The 15,744-nt window shown below is 47.9% G+C and overlaps 1 protein-coding gene across 3 annotated transcripts in view; it reads left to right on the plus strand.

Annotated features, from left to right (window-relative positions):
• Positions 1 to 15,744, plus strand: part of cdc42bpab (CDC42 binding protein kinase alpha (DMPK-like) b) — a 60,676-nt gene that overhangs the window by 26,723 nt on the left and 18,209 nt on the right. For all 3 annotated transcript variants that reach the window (XM_030109505.1, XM_030109508.1, XM_030109507.1), the window contains exons 2-6: positions 1,607 to 1,698; positions 5,739 to 5,822; positions 7,427 to 7,522; positions 8,503 to 8,651; positions 15,370 to 15,463. In XM_030109505.1, the coding sequence (XP_029965365.1) occupies positions 1,607 to 1,698; positions 5,739 to 5,822; positions 7,427 to 7,522; positions 8,503 to 8,651; positions 15,370 to 15,463 (515 nt within the window). The remainder of the gene's footprint in view (positions 1 to 1,606; positions 1,699 to 5,738; positions 5,823 to 7,426; positions 7,523 to 8,502; positions 8,652 to 15,369; positions 15,464 to 15,744) is intronic.

Below are 15,744 nucleotides of genomic sequence, written 5' to 3' on the forward strand. Positions count from 1 at the left end.
CGCTGTTCCTGGCCCGACGTGCCCCGCCCTCCGCGGCAGCCATATAGCGAGGCCCGGCCAGCTGTCAGTGGAGTCAGGAGGGGAGTGCTAGCTTGTTGAGCTATGAGTGACCTGTTTGTTTTATTTCAGCAGGCATTTCCCCTCGCCGCGGTAGGAGTACGCCCCCCCCCCCCCCTTATTTTTTTTTGTTGTCCCTCAACACTGGAGGTTCTGTAAAGTCATGGTTTAGATGAGTTTAGCGTGATGTTTGTCTAACGAGGGTTTGCAGAGAGGCCACAGTGTCAGCAGTCTGCGGCATCCACAAACAAAAAGATGCCTGTGCCGTGGATGCATATTTGGTTTTGTTTGGAGCTGCTGTGTGTGAACGCCCGTTTGTCTGCATCCCAGTAACGCCCCTATTATGTATAGCGAAACGGAAAATGCTTAATAACACCAAAAACACGAACACCGTATGAAAGTGTTCGTGTTTTGGTTGATTATCAGAAAATGGTCAGTGTAACTGATACGGCGGCCTTGGTGAGCTTGCTGCCAGCCTGGGTTGTCTGCAGCAGGAAGTGGTTGAATAGCTTTCCACAAACGAGGGAAACGCTGACTTTTCCCAACCAGCGCTGGAACCTGCCACGCTTTGTGAGAGAAAATGTTGGCGGCCCTCGCGGTTCCCTCCCAGCTCCTTTTCTTTTCTCTCCCCGAACCTCAGCAGGAACCGTAACTGCAGGCGCGAACAATGGCCAGCGTTATCGTACGGCCTCTCCGCGTCCGGTGTCACTCGCTATAAAGAGGACCAGGTGGTTGCAAAAACACGTCGATGAAGTCCATTTAAAGCAGCACAAAGCCAGAGATCAGGGGGAATGTCGACGTTGCTTCTGGTGTGTAACCACATGACTGACGCCAGAGCGTTTCCATCAGCGAGGGTCATTTCAGGGCTCGCTCCGCAGTCTGGTTTTATTCAGAGCCGCTGCAGGGATCCTGGTGATGCTGCAGATAAAAAATGTAAAAGGTAGCGACAGTCTGCACTGGCAGACTGGATGCTTCCTTCACTTCATAATGCAAAATGAGTACGTGACACATAGTGGGTGATTATTAGAAAGTTCAATATGATATCCTGAGTGAAGGTACAGCAATTATACCAAAGCCAGTTTCTGCTCCGATATTGATTTCTGTACACTTGAAGCAGTTTTCAGTGCTTTTCACGATGTTTTGTTACAATATCGCTGTAATCTTCATAAAAAGTGCTGAGCACCTACAGACTGTGTGATATTGAAACACACTGCTCCTGTTGCTTCATCAGGAGGTTCTGCAGCATTTTGAAAACGATGTCTGTTGACACGGAAACATGTCAAACATACAGAAACAGAGAAAATGATGCAGTTAGCATTCCAGGTCACAAGTTGGTGCTGTTTGATTTTATAATGAAGCTCTATTGGATTGCTATTATGGCGACTGTCAACTCTAAAACTACCAAATCGAATAGTTTTCACTTGAAAATGTTGTTTTCCTGTTGTCTTTATTCCCTCAGATCCACCGACTGACACCCTCCTCATAATTCTCTCATTGTTAAAGCACCTTAATGTGGCCGGTTTGAGTGAACTCTTCCTTCTCTCTGCAGCCAAACCCTTCACCTCCAAGGTGAAGCAGATGCGCCTGCACAAAGAAGACTTCGAGATCCTGAAGGTGATTGGACGAGGAGCCTTCGGAGAGGTAATCACCATCTGATGTTTCACCAGACACTTTACATGCAGGACAAAAAAAAAAAACACGTACTAATTGGTGTTTAGTTGCAGTATATGTTTTATTTTTTTTTCCCTCAAACTCTGGAACGCCTTCCCCGAGGCAGAGGTTTTGCAGTGTGGCAGGAGCTGCCAGTTTAGAAAAGCGACTCTCTTCCAGCCTGACAGCACAATGCCCGACTTATAAAAGGCGTGAGTGCAGTAGCGGTGTTGGGGAAGTACTTTCTGCTGCATTCCAGCAGCAGTGCGTAGTATTGGTCCGCCACATGAGCAGGACTCTACATGCAGCTCGAACAAAACTCCCTCAAATCTTTCTTCACACTTCAGCCGTCAGGAGAAAACACGCTGAAAGCAGCAGAGAAATCCTCCCCATCTCTGCGTTTGCCCAGTTCTCTCCCCTGCCGCGTGTCTGAAGGGAAGCTGAAACACATTTGTCGCCGAGTTTCAGGTAATGATGTCAAAGCTGGGGAATGCTGGAGGGACAGGTGCTGCCGCCGTCAGCCAGCAGCGTTACGTAACGCCACCTTCATGCAGAAACCTCCGGACGTCGAGCAGCGAGCTGTTCCATCAGACACTTTTAATCTGATCGCATCAAACCACCGCTGCACATTCTTCATGTTGGAAACTGTCGTCCCGCATCTGCACAAACAAGTCGGCGAATTCCTTTGGAAATACTCGGATAGGTGGAGCACGACCGAGAGGAACCGAGAAAGCGAGAAATTGATGGACAAAGCCAGATTTGTCCACACCTGCAGCGCAAACACGAGATACTACTGTTGCACGGATACAAGCTTGGCGTATCAGAGCTTCCCCCAGTAAATAATCTGATTTAAAAATCAAATGTCTCACTTTATCATGCTCGAAAAGCGTTAAAGTAACTTCAGGAATTAATTGCCACTGCACTCAAATGGTGCCGTGCATCGTCACTCTGCGCTGAGTGGAGCCACTGCTCGGAGCGCTGGTATGTGCATGTGTGTCATGTGACTGCATGTGTGTGTTGCAGGCTTGTGTTTCAGCAATGTGGCGCCAACAATGCCTGTGAATGGCGCTCTTTCACCGAGCCAGGTGTTCCAGAATGAGCCGTGCATGGCAGAAAAATGGAATCCGCCCGGGGAGCCATTGTGATCGCCAGATGGTGGCGAATGTAGAAGCTTGTTGTAATTTCTGTGGAGTTAACGCCTTTAAGGAAAAAAAAAAGAATGTTTTGGGGTTGTCAAGGCAACGTGTCCAGATGCAGTGCGCCGGCACTCCTCATACCATTAAAAGACAAAGAAATTCTGTAAATTTGGACGTTTCGAAATGCTGTTCAGGGTTTGATTGATATTTCCAGTAGCTAAATGCTGTCAGTGTAATAAAATACTCGCCACACAGGAGTTAAGTTTTCAACATGTTGCCATTACAGCATATTAGCATAAACAGTGTCTTCCAGTTGTTGTCTTTGTGCATTTTTCCTCTGGTTTCAGTGACTCATGCACGCAGCCCTGCTACTGTGCTGCTCATGCATATGAAGCTACGCTGCAGCTGTGAATGAAAAGCAGCCTAAGCTTTTTATTTACACTCGGAAAGCACAAGAAGATCCTCGCTGTGAGCATTTCAAACAGCCTCCATTAAACCACTTCTTCTGAGGATCTGGTTTCAGGCCAACACCAACATTTTTAAGTGAAAACAGAAAGCCCAGTTTGTGTTTTGGGTGTGTGATGCTGTCTGTGCACGTGTTCTGGCGTTTCCAGACGGTCTCAGGTGGGCAGACGGACACAGGAAAGTAAAGAACAGCTACTTGAGAGTCGGAGAGCAGGATGTTTTGATTTTGTCCTGCCATTGTCAGCCGTGCCGGTGCGTGACGCCGTGCAGCTCGTCTGGTGAACGGAGCAGTGCGCGCCGCTCGGCCAACCGCGGCCAAACGGTGCCGAGCATGGCGCAGTTAGTGGTTCCCACTTCAGATAAACAATGCTAAGCTTACAGGGTTCTATTTCCAGCGGCTTCACTTTGCCAAATATTTCACCGTACCGTTTGAAGACGCTGGCCTGAACTGTTTGGATCGTATCGTATCGGAAGGGAAAGATCCCATATTAGAAACACACAGACTGAAGTGTTGATTATGAATGTATTCAGGTTTTCTTCTTCGACTATAAACCTTTCTTTCACAGAGCTGAATGAACAGAAGCCAGCTGAAGAAACTCTCTTTGTGCGTCTATGAACGAGGCGTTCAGGTCCTCAAAGCCTCAGTGATAATTGATTAGAGTAGGCTAACATGCACATAATGGCCAACACTGTGGGTTTGATTTTCACAGACAATTTTAGATTTGATCAACATCAGCTGCTGAACTACAGTAATCAAACACTTGAGCTCTTATTGACGTCCGTTCTTTTTATATTGCCGCAATGCTCGGAATTGTATTAACGCACCACATGATTACACACTCACTGATGACAGGATTCACTTTGTGAGTGAATGTATTTGAGTTTAAAGTGATAAAAACTTTATTGCAAATAAAGTTTTACTTCAGAAAGATAACAACCATCTCTTACGTAAGATCGGTTACTGATTTAGTGAATTTGGACGGTTGTCACTTCAGTGACTGGTTCAGTAGAATCTTCCTGCGGTAGCCGGCAGTCCCGACGGGGAGGGACTGAAGGAAGAGGCGACCCCTCTGCCCCCCTCACTCCTCCCCTCCTCCGCTGAGGGATCACTCGGGGAAATCCAAACACGACAGGAATGTTATCGTTGTATTGCATTAGCAGCATTCCCCTGCTTAATTTAATAGACTGCAGAGCCTCCGTCGCACGGGGTGACTGTGTTTGTTTCGCCACTCCTCTGCATGTTTGTCTTCACTCACATGTTACTCTGTATACTCGTGCGCAGGCCCAACAAACTCTGTTCTTTATCCCACTGACGGATGTTTCTGGGTATCGTTTCTTAGCTGAAGGGCTTTTAGCACACGGATCTTTGTGTGTGTGAGCGTATTGGAAGAAAAAGAGCGAACAACCTCAAGTGAGGACAGAGGTTCGCATGAACATGTGCTCTGGCTTGTCAGCTCGCAGCAGTGTGTATCTCCGTGTGTGTGTGTGTGTGTGTGTGTGTGTGTGTGTCACGGCAGCTCGCGCCGCTCCTTTTTTGGCCAAATATAAAGCTGGAGCAGAGGAAGTTTGTCAGGGTAGTGTTTAGCAGTTATCAGGGAAGGGAAAGCTGGCAGTGCTGCGGCTGAAGGGGAGAGTCCAGCGCTGGATGCTGGCTATTGGCGGTTTATTTCTCTTGTTCATGAAACATTTTGGTGAAAGATGAGTTTGACTAGTCTCATCCTTTTTCCTTCAGAACTGTTTTATCTTTGTCTGATTTGCTTTATCATAATTCTGACTAATGGGACACATCAGCCTGGTACTCATAGTGTGGTGTCCAGCTGTGTGTGTGTGGGAGATTTCGTGTGTGTGTGACTTCAGGTGGTGTGTGTATGTATGTGTGTGTGTTGACCTATTAGGTCAGTCCTCACACTGCCGGTTGGTGTTCATGGTCACGTCCTGTTTCTGCTTTTTCCTTCCCTCCTCATTCTCGGCTCTCCTGAGCAGTTAATCTGTTTTTACCGTCCGCCATCTTTTCTCTTCGGAGTTTTTCTTTCGGTTTCTGCTACCTTTTTTTCCGTTTTGTCACACCCCAACTTCTCCTGATTCATTCCCCCAACTCGACTCTGAAAAAGCTTTTTCTGTGACTAACATGAGCCCACTACACTTTTTTTTTTTTAAATATCTGCATAAAATATCCCTGCAATTACCCCACATGTGGTGTTTTTAAAGCTTTTACATGATTCAGTGATGATTCAGTGGCAGAAGGGAACATCTGACTGTGTTCATGTTCAATTCGTTCTGTTTTTGCAGAATATTTTAGATAAATCCTGAGATCTACTGGAATTGGAACTGATTGAATTGCGTGTTTGTTTAGAAGAAGCACTTCATAATGATACGGAAATGGAAAAGCACTCGAGTTGATTTGTTCTCTTTTTTTTTTTTCCCCCGCAGGTCGCTGTGGTAAAAGTGAAAAACACTGACAAAGTATTCGCAATGAAGATCCTCAACAAGTGGGAGATGCTGAAGCGAGCCGAGGTGAGGCGCTCCCCGTCCTTTAACGTGCGTGCAAACGCACACGGCGGGGGGACGAAGCGAGCGCAGGGGCCCGATGATTTATTCTGAACGAAGAGCTGATGTCAGGAGAAAGCGGCGCCCTTGTTTGGCCGCGTTCGGACCTGAGCCACACGAGCTGCCGACGCATGTTTTTCTCATCGACCTCTTCCTGACAGTCTGACATTCCTGTGCGTCCCCCGGGCCTTCAATCTTCATGCCTCATACGTCACAAGCCACAACTGGTCCCCGATGTGTGTGTGTGTGTAAAAACCCCCGGACATGGGAAACAATGTGCAGCAGCAGATGTACAGTGGAGCGCCGCTGTAAACACGAACCAGACGGCCCGTCCTCTCGGCCGCTCTTTGTACTCCCGCACGTCGCAGCGTTTTAGGGCTTCTGACCGAGCGCCGAGGGGTCAGAGTTCGTTAAAAGACACGACACATATTTCCATCTGCGCATTCAGCCGTGGAAGATCAGTTTGATTTTCTGTTCCAGTTTCACTGCGGTCTCTGCTCACTTTGATTGTTTCCTGTTAGACGGTGATGAAAACGGATCAACAGTCAATCCCAGCTCTGAGATACATTCATGATTTCTGTTATTTAACATGTTGAGAACAAAAACGAATAATGTTGGAAACACTTTAGTTGTTTAGTCGGCTGTTCATTATAGCATTGACTGCCGCGGTGTGTGCGCGCGTGCGCGCGGCTGTGTGTAATTATTGTACGCTGAGCTACTTTGTCCCGTTCCAAACCAAAGGAAAGCAGACGTGTTGATATACTTCAATAAAAGTGATCCTAAGTGGTGCAGTTAAACCCCGTATCACTGCTCTTCGGTCCCAGTTACACAACGTGTAATTGCGTTTTGAGTGTGTGTTGACGCCACAACAGTGTTCGGAGTCGATGAAAACGCAACTTTTTGGAAACATGTCGACTCTGTCTCAGTGGGAACGGGGTTAACACAACTTTACAAACGCTGCCACTGCTCATGTGCACCATAGCTGTAGGAAATAGTCTTTCTGTCTGCAGATGTATGGACGGTATCAACGAATCGCCATAAAATAAATTACTATTCTTCGTTTGCATCAGCCTGACTGAATTGCACAGACTTGATTGAATTTTACACTGGATCTGGAGCAGAAGCACTGTGTCAAGCAGCATTAACCGTAGCATTAGCTCCCTTTGTGATAACGGTTGTATTTCTACTGCATGTGTTTTACTTGCGGCTCGGAGAACCCCGCAGCAACCGCTGCAGGGTCGCGAGTGATACGACAGAGTTCGACTTTCTCTGTATATGGCGGCCAACGCGAACGGGATTGGACGAAAAATGACAGGCTCGTAATACCACGGACGACCTGTTCAATGTTGACTCTTCATTCTTATGTCAGAAAAGAGCAGGATGTTCGCTTTTCCTGCCATCTGAAAATTGCCAGCAGTATAGATTTATTTGTGTATTTAAATGCATTTAATTTGTAGAAAAGTTTGTCACATTCCTACAAAACCCTTGTGAGGACTCGCTAAGCTTGTAGTTTTGTGTGATTGTGAAAGTTCGCTGTTTGACGAAGCCTGTGTTTGCTGCCTGTTCTCCAGACGGCGTGTTTCCGGGAGGAACGGGACGTGCTGGTGAACGGAGACTGCCAGTGGATCACCACCCTGCACTACGCCTTCCAGGACGACAACAACCTGGTGAGATGGGCTCCTCCCTCTCTGTTGGCTCATCAAGTGTCTGCAATAACAAACCCAGTCTGCTGACAGCTTCACCCTCCTCTTCATATCTCCAGCACAGCACCCGTTTGCTGTGACCGCCCCACACACACACACACACACACACACACACACACACACACACACACACACACACACTGACCGGCACATTCACCACTGCACCGCAAAGCACATCATGATGTAGAATTGCAGGAAGTTGAGCAAAACAGCCCAGCGTGACGCCCAAGACCAGAAGAATGAGTCGGGAGCAAACCGATCGGCCCTGAGTCAGACTCTTACTTCGCTGCGATTGGCCGCTGAAGGCGGCCGCGCCGCCTTTGAGCCCAGCGCGTCCTCGCTCCGTTTCTGTGGATGACCCTGAGTTCAGATGCCAGAACTGCTTGCCATTCCATTTCCCACGTTCTCACAACAAATGCTTTCCCCTGGACACTCCCCGACCATTTAAAAATACGGCGCACATCGCCCGCCCGCCCGCCCAGACAGTTATTTTTAGGAGAGTTGGAACAAATTAGGTGCTGGCATGATGATCCTGTGAGAGGAGGGCGAGCGGAATGAGGCCGAGTGTGTGTGTGTGTGTGTGTGTGTGTGTGTGTTTCTCATTTTCCTGTTTGAGTTGTGAATATTTCCAAAATAAATGAGCTCAGCAGTGGATCGTATTCGACCTGCGTCCTCAGGCTTCGGTTCACATGTGACCTGTAAAGTAATATCTTCAAAAACACTTCAGCCATGTTCTCTTGTTGTTCATTGTTTAAATTCTTTGTATTTATGTGCTTAATTAATGCAAGGTCCAGATGATCACACTGAAGTGAATCAGAAGTTTAAAAGGTGATTCAGAAACGGTCCAAAACCAGGATGGCGTCCTCTCATGTCCACGTTGTGGTCCCTGGCTCTCTGAAGAGTGTTTCTCTTCATGTGACGTTTGTCTTCTCCTGCCTCTCCAGTACCTGGTCATGGACTACTACGTGGGTGGCGACCTGCTCACTCTGCTCAGCAAGTTCGAGGACCGGCTGCCGGAGGAGATGGCCAAGTTCTACCTGGCTGAGATGGTGCTGGCCATCGACTCGGTCCACCAGCTCCACTACGTCCACCGGTGAGCCGCCGTCGATCAGAGCAGCAGGTCCTGACGGACGGCCGCCGTTTAGAGCTGCGACATGCTGCTGATTCTAGAACACATTAGTTTGAGTTGGGAAGTGATTGTGGGACACTTGAACACACACATAGCTGTGTGTGTTTGCAGTGCTTTGGAAATCCAGAAGGATTTTTAAGTCCTTGTTGTAATTATCGTATAATTACTTCTGAGTATGCATGCTTCTGTAATCAATACGATCATAATAACTGCAGCGAATGTCTTGTGAAGCATCTACATAATGAAATGTCAAGGAAAAGCTGGCTGGAGAAGAAGAGTGTGTGAGAGAGTGAGCTGGTCGGTGTGTTTGGGTGTGTCTGTAGCTGGTCTGATCTCTAATGCGCCGCTGCAGCCACACACTCAGGGAAACACACATGTATATATAAATGTATAAGTAAGGAAAGGCAGTGGAGGAGACGCGAGTGGGCAGCCACTAATTGCATGTTGTTATCTCGGGGGGGGGGGGGGGGCTGCCGGTGGGGGCTGCTGACGGAGGAGTGCACGGAATGGAAAAGGGACGGGGAGGAGGGGACGGCGCTGTTCCTCTGTAGGTCCCCTCACAGTAATGACGGGGTGCGGGTGGTGTGTGTGTGTGTGTGTGTGTGTGTGTGTGTGTGAGGGGGTGTGTTGGTTTGAGCACCAACCCCCCCCAACTGGTCCTCTGCTGGCTCCGGAGGGAGATCTGCACGCCGCGCTTTGTGGAGGCCGGCCAGCCGGTCCCCCGGGGAGGGCGTGTCCTGCTGGCTCGTCCTGTCTGATGACTGTGTGTGTGTGTGTGTGTGTGTGTGTGTGTGTGTGTGTGTGTGTGTGTGTGTGTGTGTGTGTGTGTGTGTGTGTGTGTGTGTGTGTGTGTGTGTGTGTTGTCATAATATATTTGTGTTTGGTTTGGTTCCAATTCTTCCAGGTTAGTTGAAGCGCCGTTGCATTAAGCTGACAATGTGAAGACTTCAGTGTGTGTGAAGCGAGCAGGAAGTCCTCGTCAGTCAGTCTTTAATGAGTCGCTGAAGTCGGACCTGTGTTGGTCTGGACGGGGCGGCCCGTTTCCTCCAGACACACACCTCAAACATCTAATGGCACCAATCCTGAAGGGACCCTATTAGCTCACACTCCGGCCCATTTTTGTTCAGTTTTTCTCCCCTGAAATCAATATTTTTCTCACAACATGATAAAAACAAACACACAGCAAAAGCTGAATCCGTGTTTACAGAATTTTGTTCACCAGTTTGAACACTTAGAAGCAGTTTTCAGTGTGAAGTGATACGGGTCATATTTGCAGCTTTAAACAGAAAAAGAAGTGGTAAATGGGGTTGGTTTAAAGCCTGCTCATGGTTGAAGCCATCGTTTTACCACAACATGAACAAGTTATTAGGAAGGCATGGATGAATATAACGCTTTGTCTGGCCTAAAAGAATCGGAGTTTTAAAAAGATGCCATCCTATATAGAAACATTTGGCAAAATAGGAAAAAAAAAAAAAAGAGTTAAAGGAGAGAGCTTTGACCTTCTTTTATTTCTGGTGAGCCTGACACAGTGGCCCCCCAGGAAAATGAGTATTTGAGCTCCTGTTGACACTGATGAAGCTGAAAAGAGGAAGATGAAAGAAATAAAGAGCAGAGAGCCTTGAGGTCAACCTTCTGCTCCCTTCAGCTGAGCCCCATGAGAGGCAGTGTGTGCAAGTCAGATGCAAAGTGTGTGTGTGTGTGTGTGTTTGTGTGGGTGTGTGTCTTCATTTATTCAGTGGTCAGTGATCTGCGTGGCCCCCCGCTGGGCCCGGAGAACCGTCTCAATAGGACAGCTCAGCATGGCTTTGTGCTGCCCGGCTCCACATCTGTCCGTCCCCAGAGTGAGAGTGTGTGTGAGTGTGTGAGTGGTGTGTGTCATTGTGAGATTGATGAAAGGAAAAAGGAGGCGGAGCCTGCACAGGAACAGCTGTGTGTATGAGTGTGTGTGTGTGTGTGTGTGTGTGTGTGTGTAGCCTTGGAAAAATGTGCCAAATGGTCAAGACAGTGGAAACACAGATGTCAACATACTTGTACACATGAATTGTGTCTGTTAACATCTGGTATGAGCAAATTGGCGCTGTCGTGCCAAATGTGACTGTGGCGCTGCAGCGTGTGTGAGTGTGTGTGTGTGTATGTGTGTTTTCCCTTATTGATTAGGCCCTTTGTGTAGTTTTATTATTGATCGGAGCCATGTGTTTCTTCACAGCCCGGAGATCTAAGAGAGAAAAGGGACACACACCCCCCACACACACACACCCCTGCCTTCTCAGATGGCACCAGTGTTTTCAGGTTACTTGGAAGTGGCCACAGTGGAAATCCCTCCGTCGTGCGCTTCCTGTGCGTGCGTCAGTATGAAGCGGTGCCAGGAGTCACACGGCAGCGGCGGCTCTGAACCGTGAGTCCACAGCGCCCTGCCGCTGCCATGTGGACATGCCTTGTCTTTGCGATTTCCAGCGTCGCTGCGGGCCGCATTGTGTGCGCGAGTGGGCGTCCAGATGGCCTCCACAGATGGATGCTGCGGTCTTAGTGGAGATTACCTTCCTCTATTCTTGTCTCCGCGCTGCTCCTTAAGACTGCAGGGAGCCCCGTGACACAGTGGCCCAATTAGCAGCGCTAGCTAGCCTAGCCTAGCCTAGCCTAGCGTCACACTCGTGTGGCGGTCCAGAGTCTCCGGGGTCTGTAGATGAGTCGGAGGGTTCATGTGACTTAGCCCTTGCCTCCTTTGCTTCTGTGTGTGTGTGTTAGTGTGTGTGTGTGTTGACTCGGAGGGCCTTTATGTGGCTGCCTTGACCATCAGGAGGCTGATCAGAACTCTGAGAGAGACATATGTTGAGCAGACTGATGGAATAATGAGTTTTTAGGGACGTTTTGTAAAGGGGAGTGGGCAGACGACTAAGTGGTTTATAAGTAGCAGAACACCCCACCCCCCCCACCCCCCCGCCCTCCCCTGACCGCCACCGTGCCGTTAGTCCAACACTCACGCCGAGTGAGCCAAGGGTCAGCTCGTGCTGTCTGCTCTTTGGCAGACCACAAGTCTCTACAGCAGATTAAGGCCTTCCAGCAATAGATGCACCTGTGTGTGTGTGTCTGTGTGTGTGTGTGTTACACACACACCCAAACACTCAGATTTACAGCTCTGTCTTCATGACGTCCTCTCTCCTTCTTGTATTCTCTCTCCCATTTCCCCAAAGCCCAGCAGCCACACCTCGGTCTCACCCTGACCTCTGTCTGATTATCCTCCTCTGAATTAAACCCGCTCCCTGAGATCACGTCCGAGTGGGATCTGGTTCGAGGTGTTTGACCCCGCAGAGAGAGCAGCAGTCGGGCACAGACGGTGCTGCCAAGCTCGTGTGTCTGAAACACACACACACACACACACACACACACGCGCGCTGTCTAGCAGGTGTCATTCATGATTTGTGAGGTCTGCTCCTCCCGTCAAGGTGATCCAGATCTGTACAAAGGTCGTGTTCTTGTCACTGTGACTGATCACTGAGAACTTTCTAGTCTTTTCCAGCAGCTGAAACCACTTTCCTGTGGTTAAAGCCTAGTTAATCTTTTTTTTTTTTTCTTTTTTAAAGTAAGATTTGTTGGCGTTGTGGGAGGATATTGATCACTAGGTTTTTGTGTCTCACCATCTTTGGCTTGAATATTTAGAACCGTTCTGAAATATTACGTGATCAATTCTGGATCTTTGTTCCAAAATGTGATTTAAGAGTAAATGTGTTTCTTTTCACTCCACTTACTCATGTATTCATACTAACTCCTGTTTTTTTGGGGACGAAATGATGAAGTTTTCATGTTGGGCCACTAGTGCGTGCTGTTGATCGTTTCAGTAAAGTTACGTTTTCCCCCCGTTTCCATGGAGATACACTTTGTGCGTTGTTAAAAAGCTGTGTGTAAGTAATGCTGTCATGTAAACAGGCAACCAAAACATGACAAAAGTTTAGCAATTTTCATTTGAAAACGTTGACGTGAAAACAGGACCAACACATTTTCAGATTTGAAATAAAGTAAAGAATGTGATGTTGCCTGCTCATAAACTTCAGTTTCGACAGCTCAGTGTTAAAAGATCAAAATAAAATACCTTCAAACAGGACAGCCTCTATTCTGAAGGCTGTTTCTGTTTCCATATCTGGAACATTTTCTGATTAAATTGTTGAAATAATTCACCACAAGACCAAACATCGTTCCTCGTGAGAACCGTTTGTCTGAATCTCACATCAGAATCATTGAAGAACTCAGCAGAAGAGATGGAATTTAAAACAACAACACATATTTCCAGGTTTTGGGGCGTTTTGTACATTGTATATATAAGGGTATATTGAGGAAAAAGTTACTAGAATCAGCTGAAGCTTTAGTTGCTCATCCCACATTACTTGAGCAAAAACTGTCTTGAAGTGGAAAAGTTTCAAATTGAAACTGAACTTCCCATGCTGTTTATTTTATGAGAAATCAGCCAGTTCATATCTAACTTTGTTGAGCAGTTTTAGATAAATATGCTAAATTCCAGACTTGGGTTTTATCTGATGGATATTAAATCTAAATATACAAGTTTTATGGCTTGTCTGATAGCACGAGTTGAGTGTTTTTTTTTTGTTTTTGTTTTTTTTCTTTGTCGCCTCCGCTCGCCAACTTCCTGTTGTTCCTGTGGTTTCGTGACGGCGAGCGCTGCTGCTGTACTCCAGGAGACGGGACTCTTTACACCAGTGGAGGATGACAGGGGCTTTGAAGAGACCTTTAGCAGCAGACAGATTCATCAGACGACGTCCACTAAACTCACTTCTGTCTCTTCGCTGTGAAAGGAAAACCTTTGGCGTGGGCAGCAGACCCACGTCTTCATCCAGTAATGAAAAGGAGTTCGGTACAAATGTGAAGCGGAATGTGGGAGTATGACGAGACGAGCCGGTCATTTCCCAGAGTTATCAGTTAAAAAGCACCGCTGGTTTGTAATTGATGGTGTTTCGTTAAGAACAAGCGCCTGCTTGTGGTTTTGTTTGAAACCAAGTGTAAAAATGAGCCCAGTGTTGTGCTTGATTAATGCCGGATTCATCGGGGGGAAAACGGCAAACAGAAGCTTTCCTTGTTGTTGGTCTGTAATAATGCCTCCAGCAGCCTTCGGGCTCCTGCAGACGCTCCCGCTTCAGCCGTTTGCCGCGCGCTGTTTGAGTGTTTTACTTTAAAGTGTGTTGCCTGTCAGCGCTCAAGAATAACGACATTATCCTGGACGCCATCGACGTAAGCGGCCGCTGTCTTCAGGGAGATAATAAATAAAGATGAGCGAGAATCAAGCCGGTGTTGCCGTAGCGTTTCTGCGCAGAGGGGAGGGTTCTGTGGGCCGAAAGATGGAAAGAAGATGAAAGGTCAGCTGTTGGTGTAAAACATAGCGGAGAGGTTTAACGGCCGCTCCTGTGAAGACGAAGCGCAGCCTCCGCCGCCGCCGCCGACTGTCACGTCTCCTTATATGGTCAGGAGACGTTAATGCTGGTGACAAATTACAAACGGACCAATCGCAACAAAGCAGGCCTCAGTGAGGAGGATCCCTGAAGAGGATGAGCTGAAAGCCGGCACGCAAATTCAACTTCAGTACAGATGTGTTTTTTTTTTTCTTGTGACTGCAGAATTGTCATGAAATGTCACAACTTTCTCACGCAGTCATGTAAGATTTGCTTTTCAGTTTTCACACTTATGAGCATCCTGTCAGAATTGGAAGCAGTATTAGTAAGAAAAAGTCAGGAAGGAGTGTGTGTGTGTGTGTTCTTTTTTTTAATTTAAAGCAGAGGCAGTCTTCCACCATTGCACAGAAATACCAGCAGCTTGGGTCAGTAACCTGTTGTGCCCAAAGTGTGTGTGTGTGTGTGTGTGCGTGGGGGGGTTTTCACACTCCTCTGAGGAGTGTATTGTGCGCCCTCTGCTCTGTGTATGGAGGCGTGTCGCGGTTCGGCGTGGCGATAAGAGGGCCTCAGACGCGGGGTCCGGCGGGGCCGGCCCTCGGGGGAAATCACTGCCATGGTCAGACAAGGACAGTCTATATTTAGCCCCCATGGTGCCGCACAGTGACATCTCTGTTTCCAGCCGGCCCGGCCCGCCGGCCGCCGCCACCGCCGCCGCTGCTGCTGCTGTGTGATTCCTCTGAAAGCTATCAGGAGTCTGTAAACCGCTCCTCGACACTAACCAGCTGTCAGACTCACCTGATCCCCCACCTGACTGACTCCTGGCACTTCAGGGAGCATTATGACTTCAGTTTCAGTTCAGCGGCCATGTTTGTGAAGGAAAGCAGCTCTTGAACTGTGATCATTATCGATCTGATTAAGATGAAGCTGCCAATTGGCCTCTGATGCTACAGTTAGCATATGGTTGTGGATGAAAGACGGTGTCAGCAACCAGCCCTCTGACCTGTCTGCCAGTTCAGAGCTCTGACACGACGATGAATGGGTGGAGAACCATAACACTGACTTAAATAACAAATTCATATCTGAATGGTCTTTATCAGCAGGTTCAGACAGTTATATTTCCTCAGGTTATGTAATTTAATTAGATAATTGTGGAGGAGGCGCAGTGAAACATGAGCCCGGGCTTGTGTCCTGTAGGTATTGTTTGGTTTGGAAGATCGTCCTGTTTTTCTTCCAGGTCTTTTTTTGGGGAATCTCTCGCTCAGTTCCCGTCTCCTCTTCCCTTTCAGGGACATTAAACCCGACAACATTCTGCTGGATATGAACGGCCACATCCGCCTGGCCGACTTCGGCTCCTGCCTCAAGCTGATGGAGGACGGGACGGTAGGTTTTCACCGCACCGCTGCTCGGCGCCTCCGCCGCTCCAAAGCAAACATACCAGAGCGGCGCTGACCCCCGTGTCAACCCCCCGGGGTCTCCCAGGAGGGGCGCGCGGTTTGGCTGCAGCGCTGTGGCTGCACCGCCAGACAGATCTTTTAACAAAAGCAAAAATATATATATTTATATATGTATCCCTGGTATCACATGAAATAGGAAAGATAAACACTATTTAGTTGTTTACTGTCTCTGTTTATTATGCGTGTTTTCATCTCTTAAGCCTTTAA

The sequence above is a fragment of the Salarias fasciatus genome, chromosome 15 (assembly GCF_902148845.1).
Source record: "Salarias fasciatus chromosome 15, fSalaFa1.1, whole genome shotgun sequence".
Lineage (NCBI taxonomy): Eukaryota > Metazoa > Chordata > Actinopteri > Blenniiformes > Blenniidae > Salarias > Salarias fasciatus.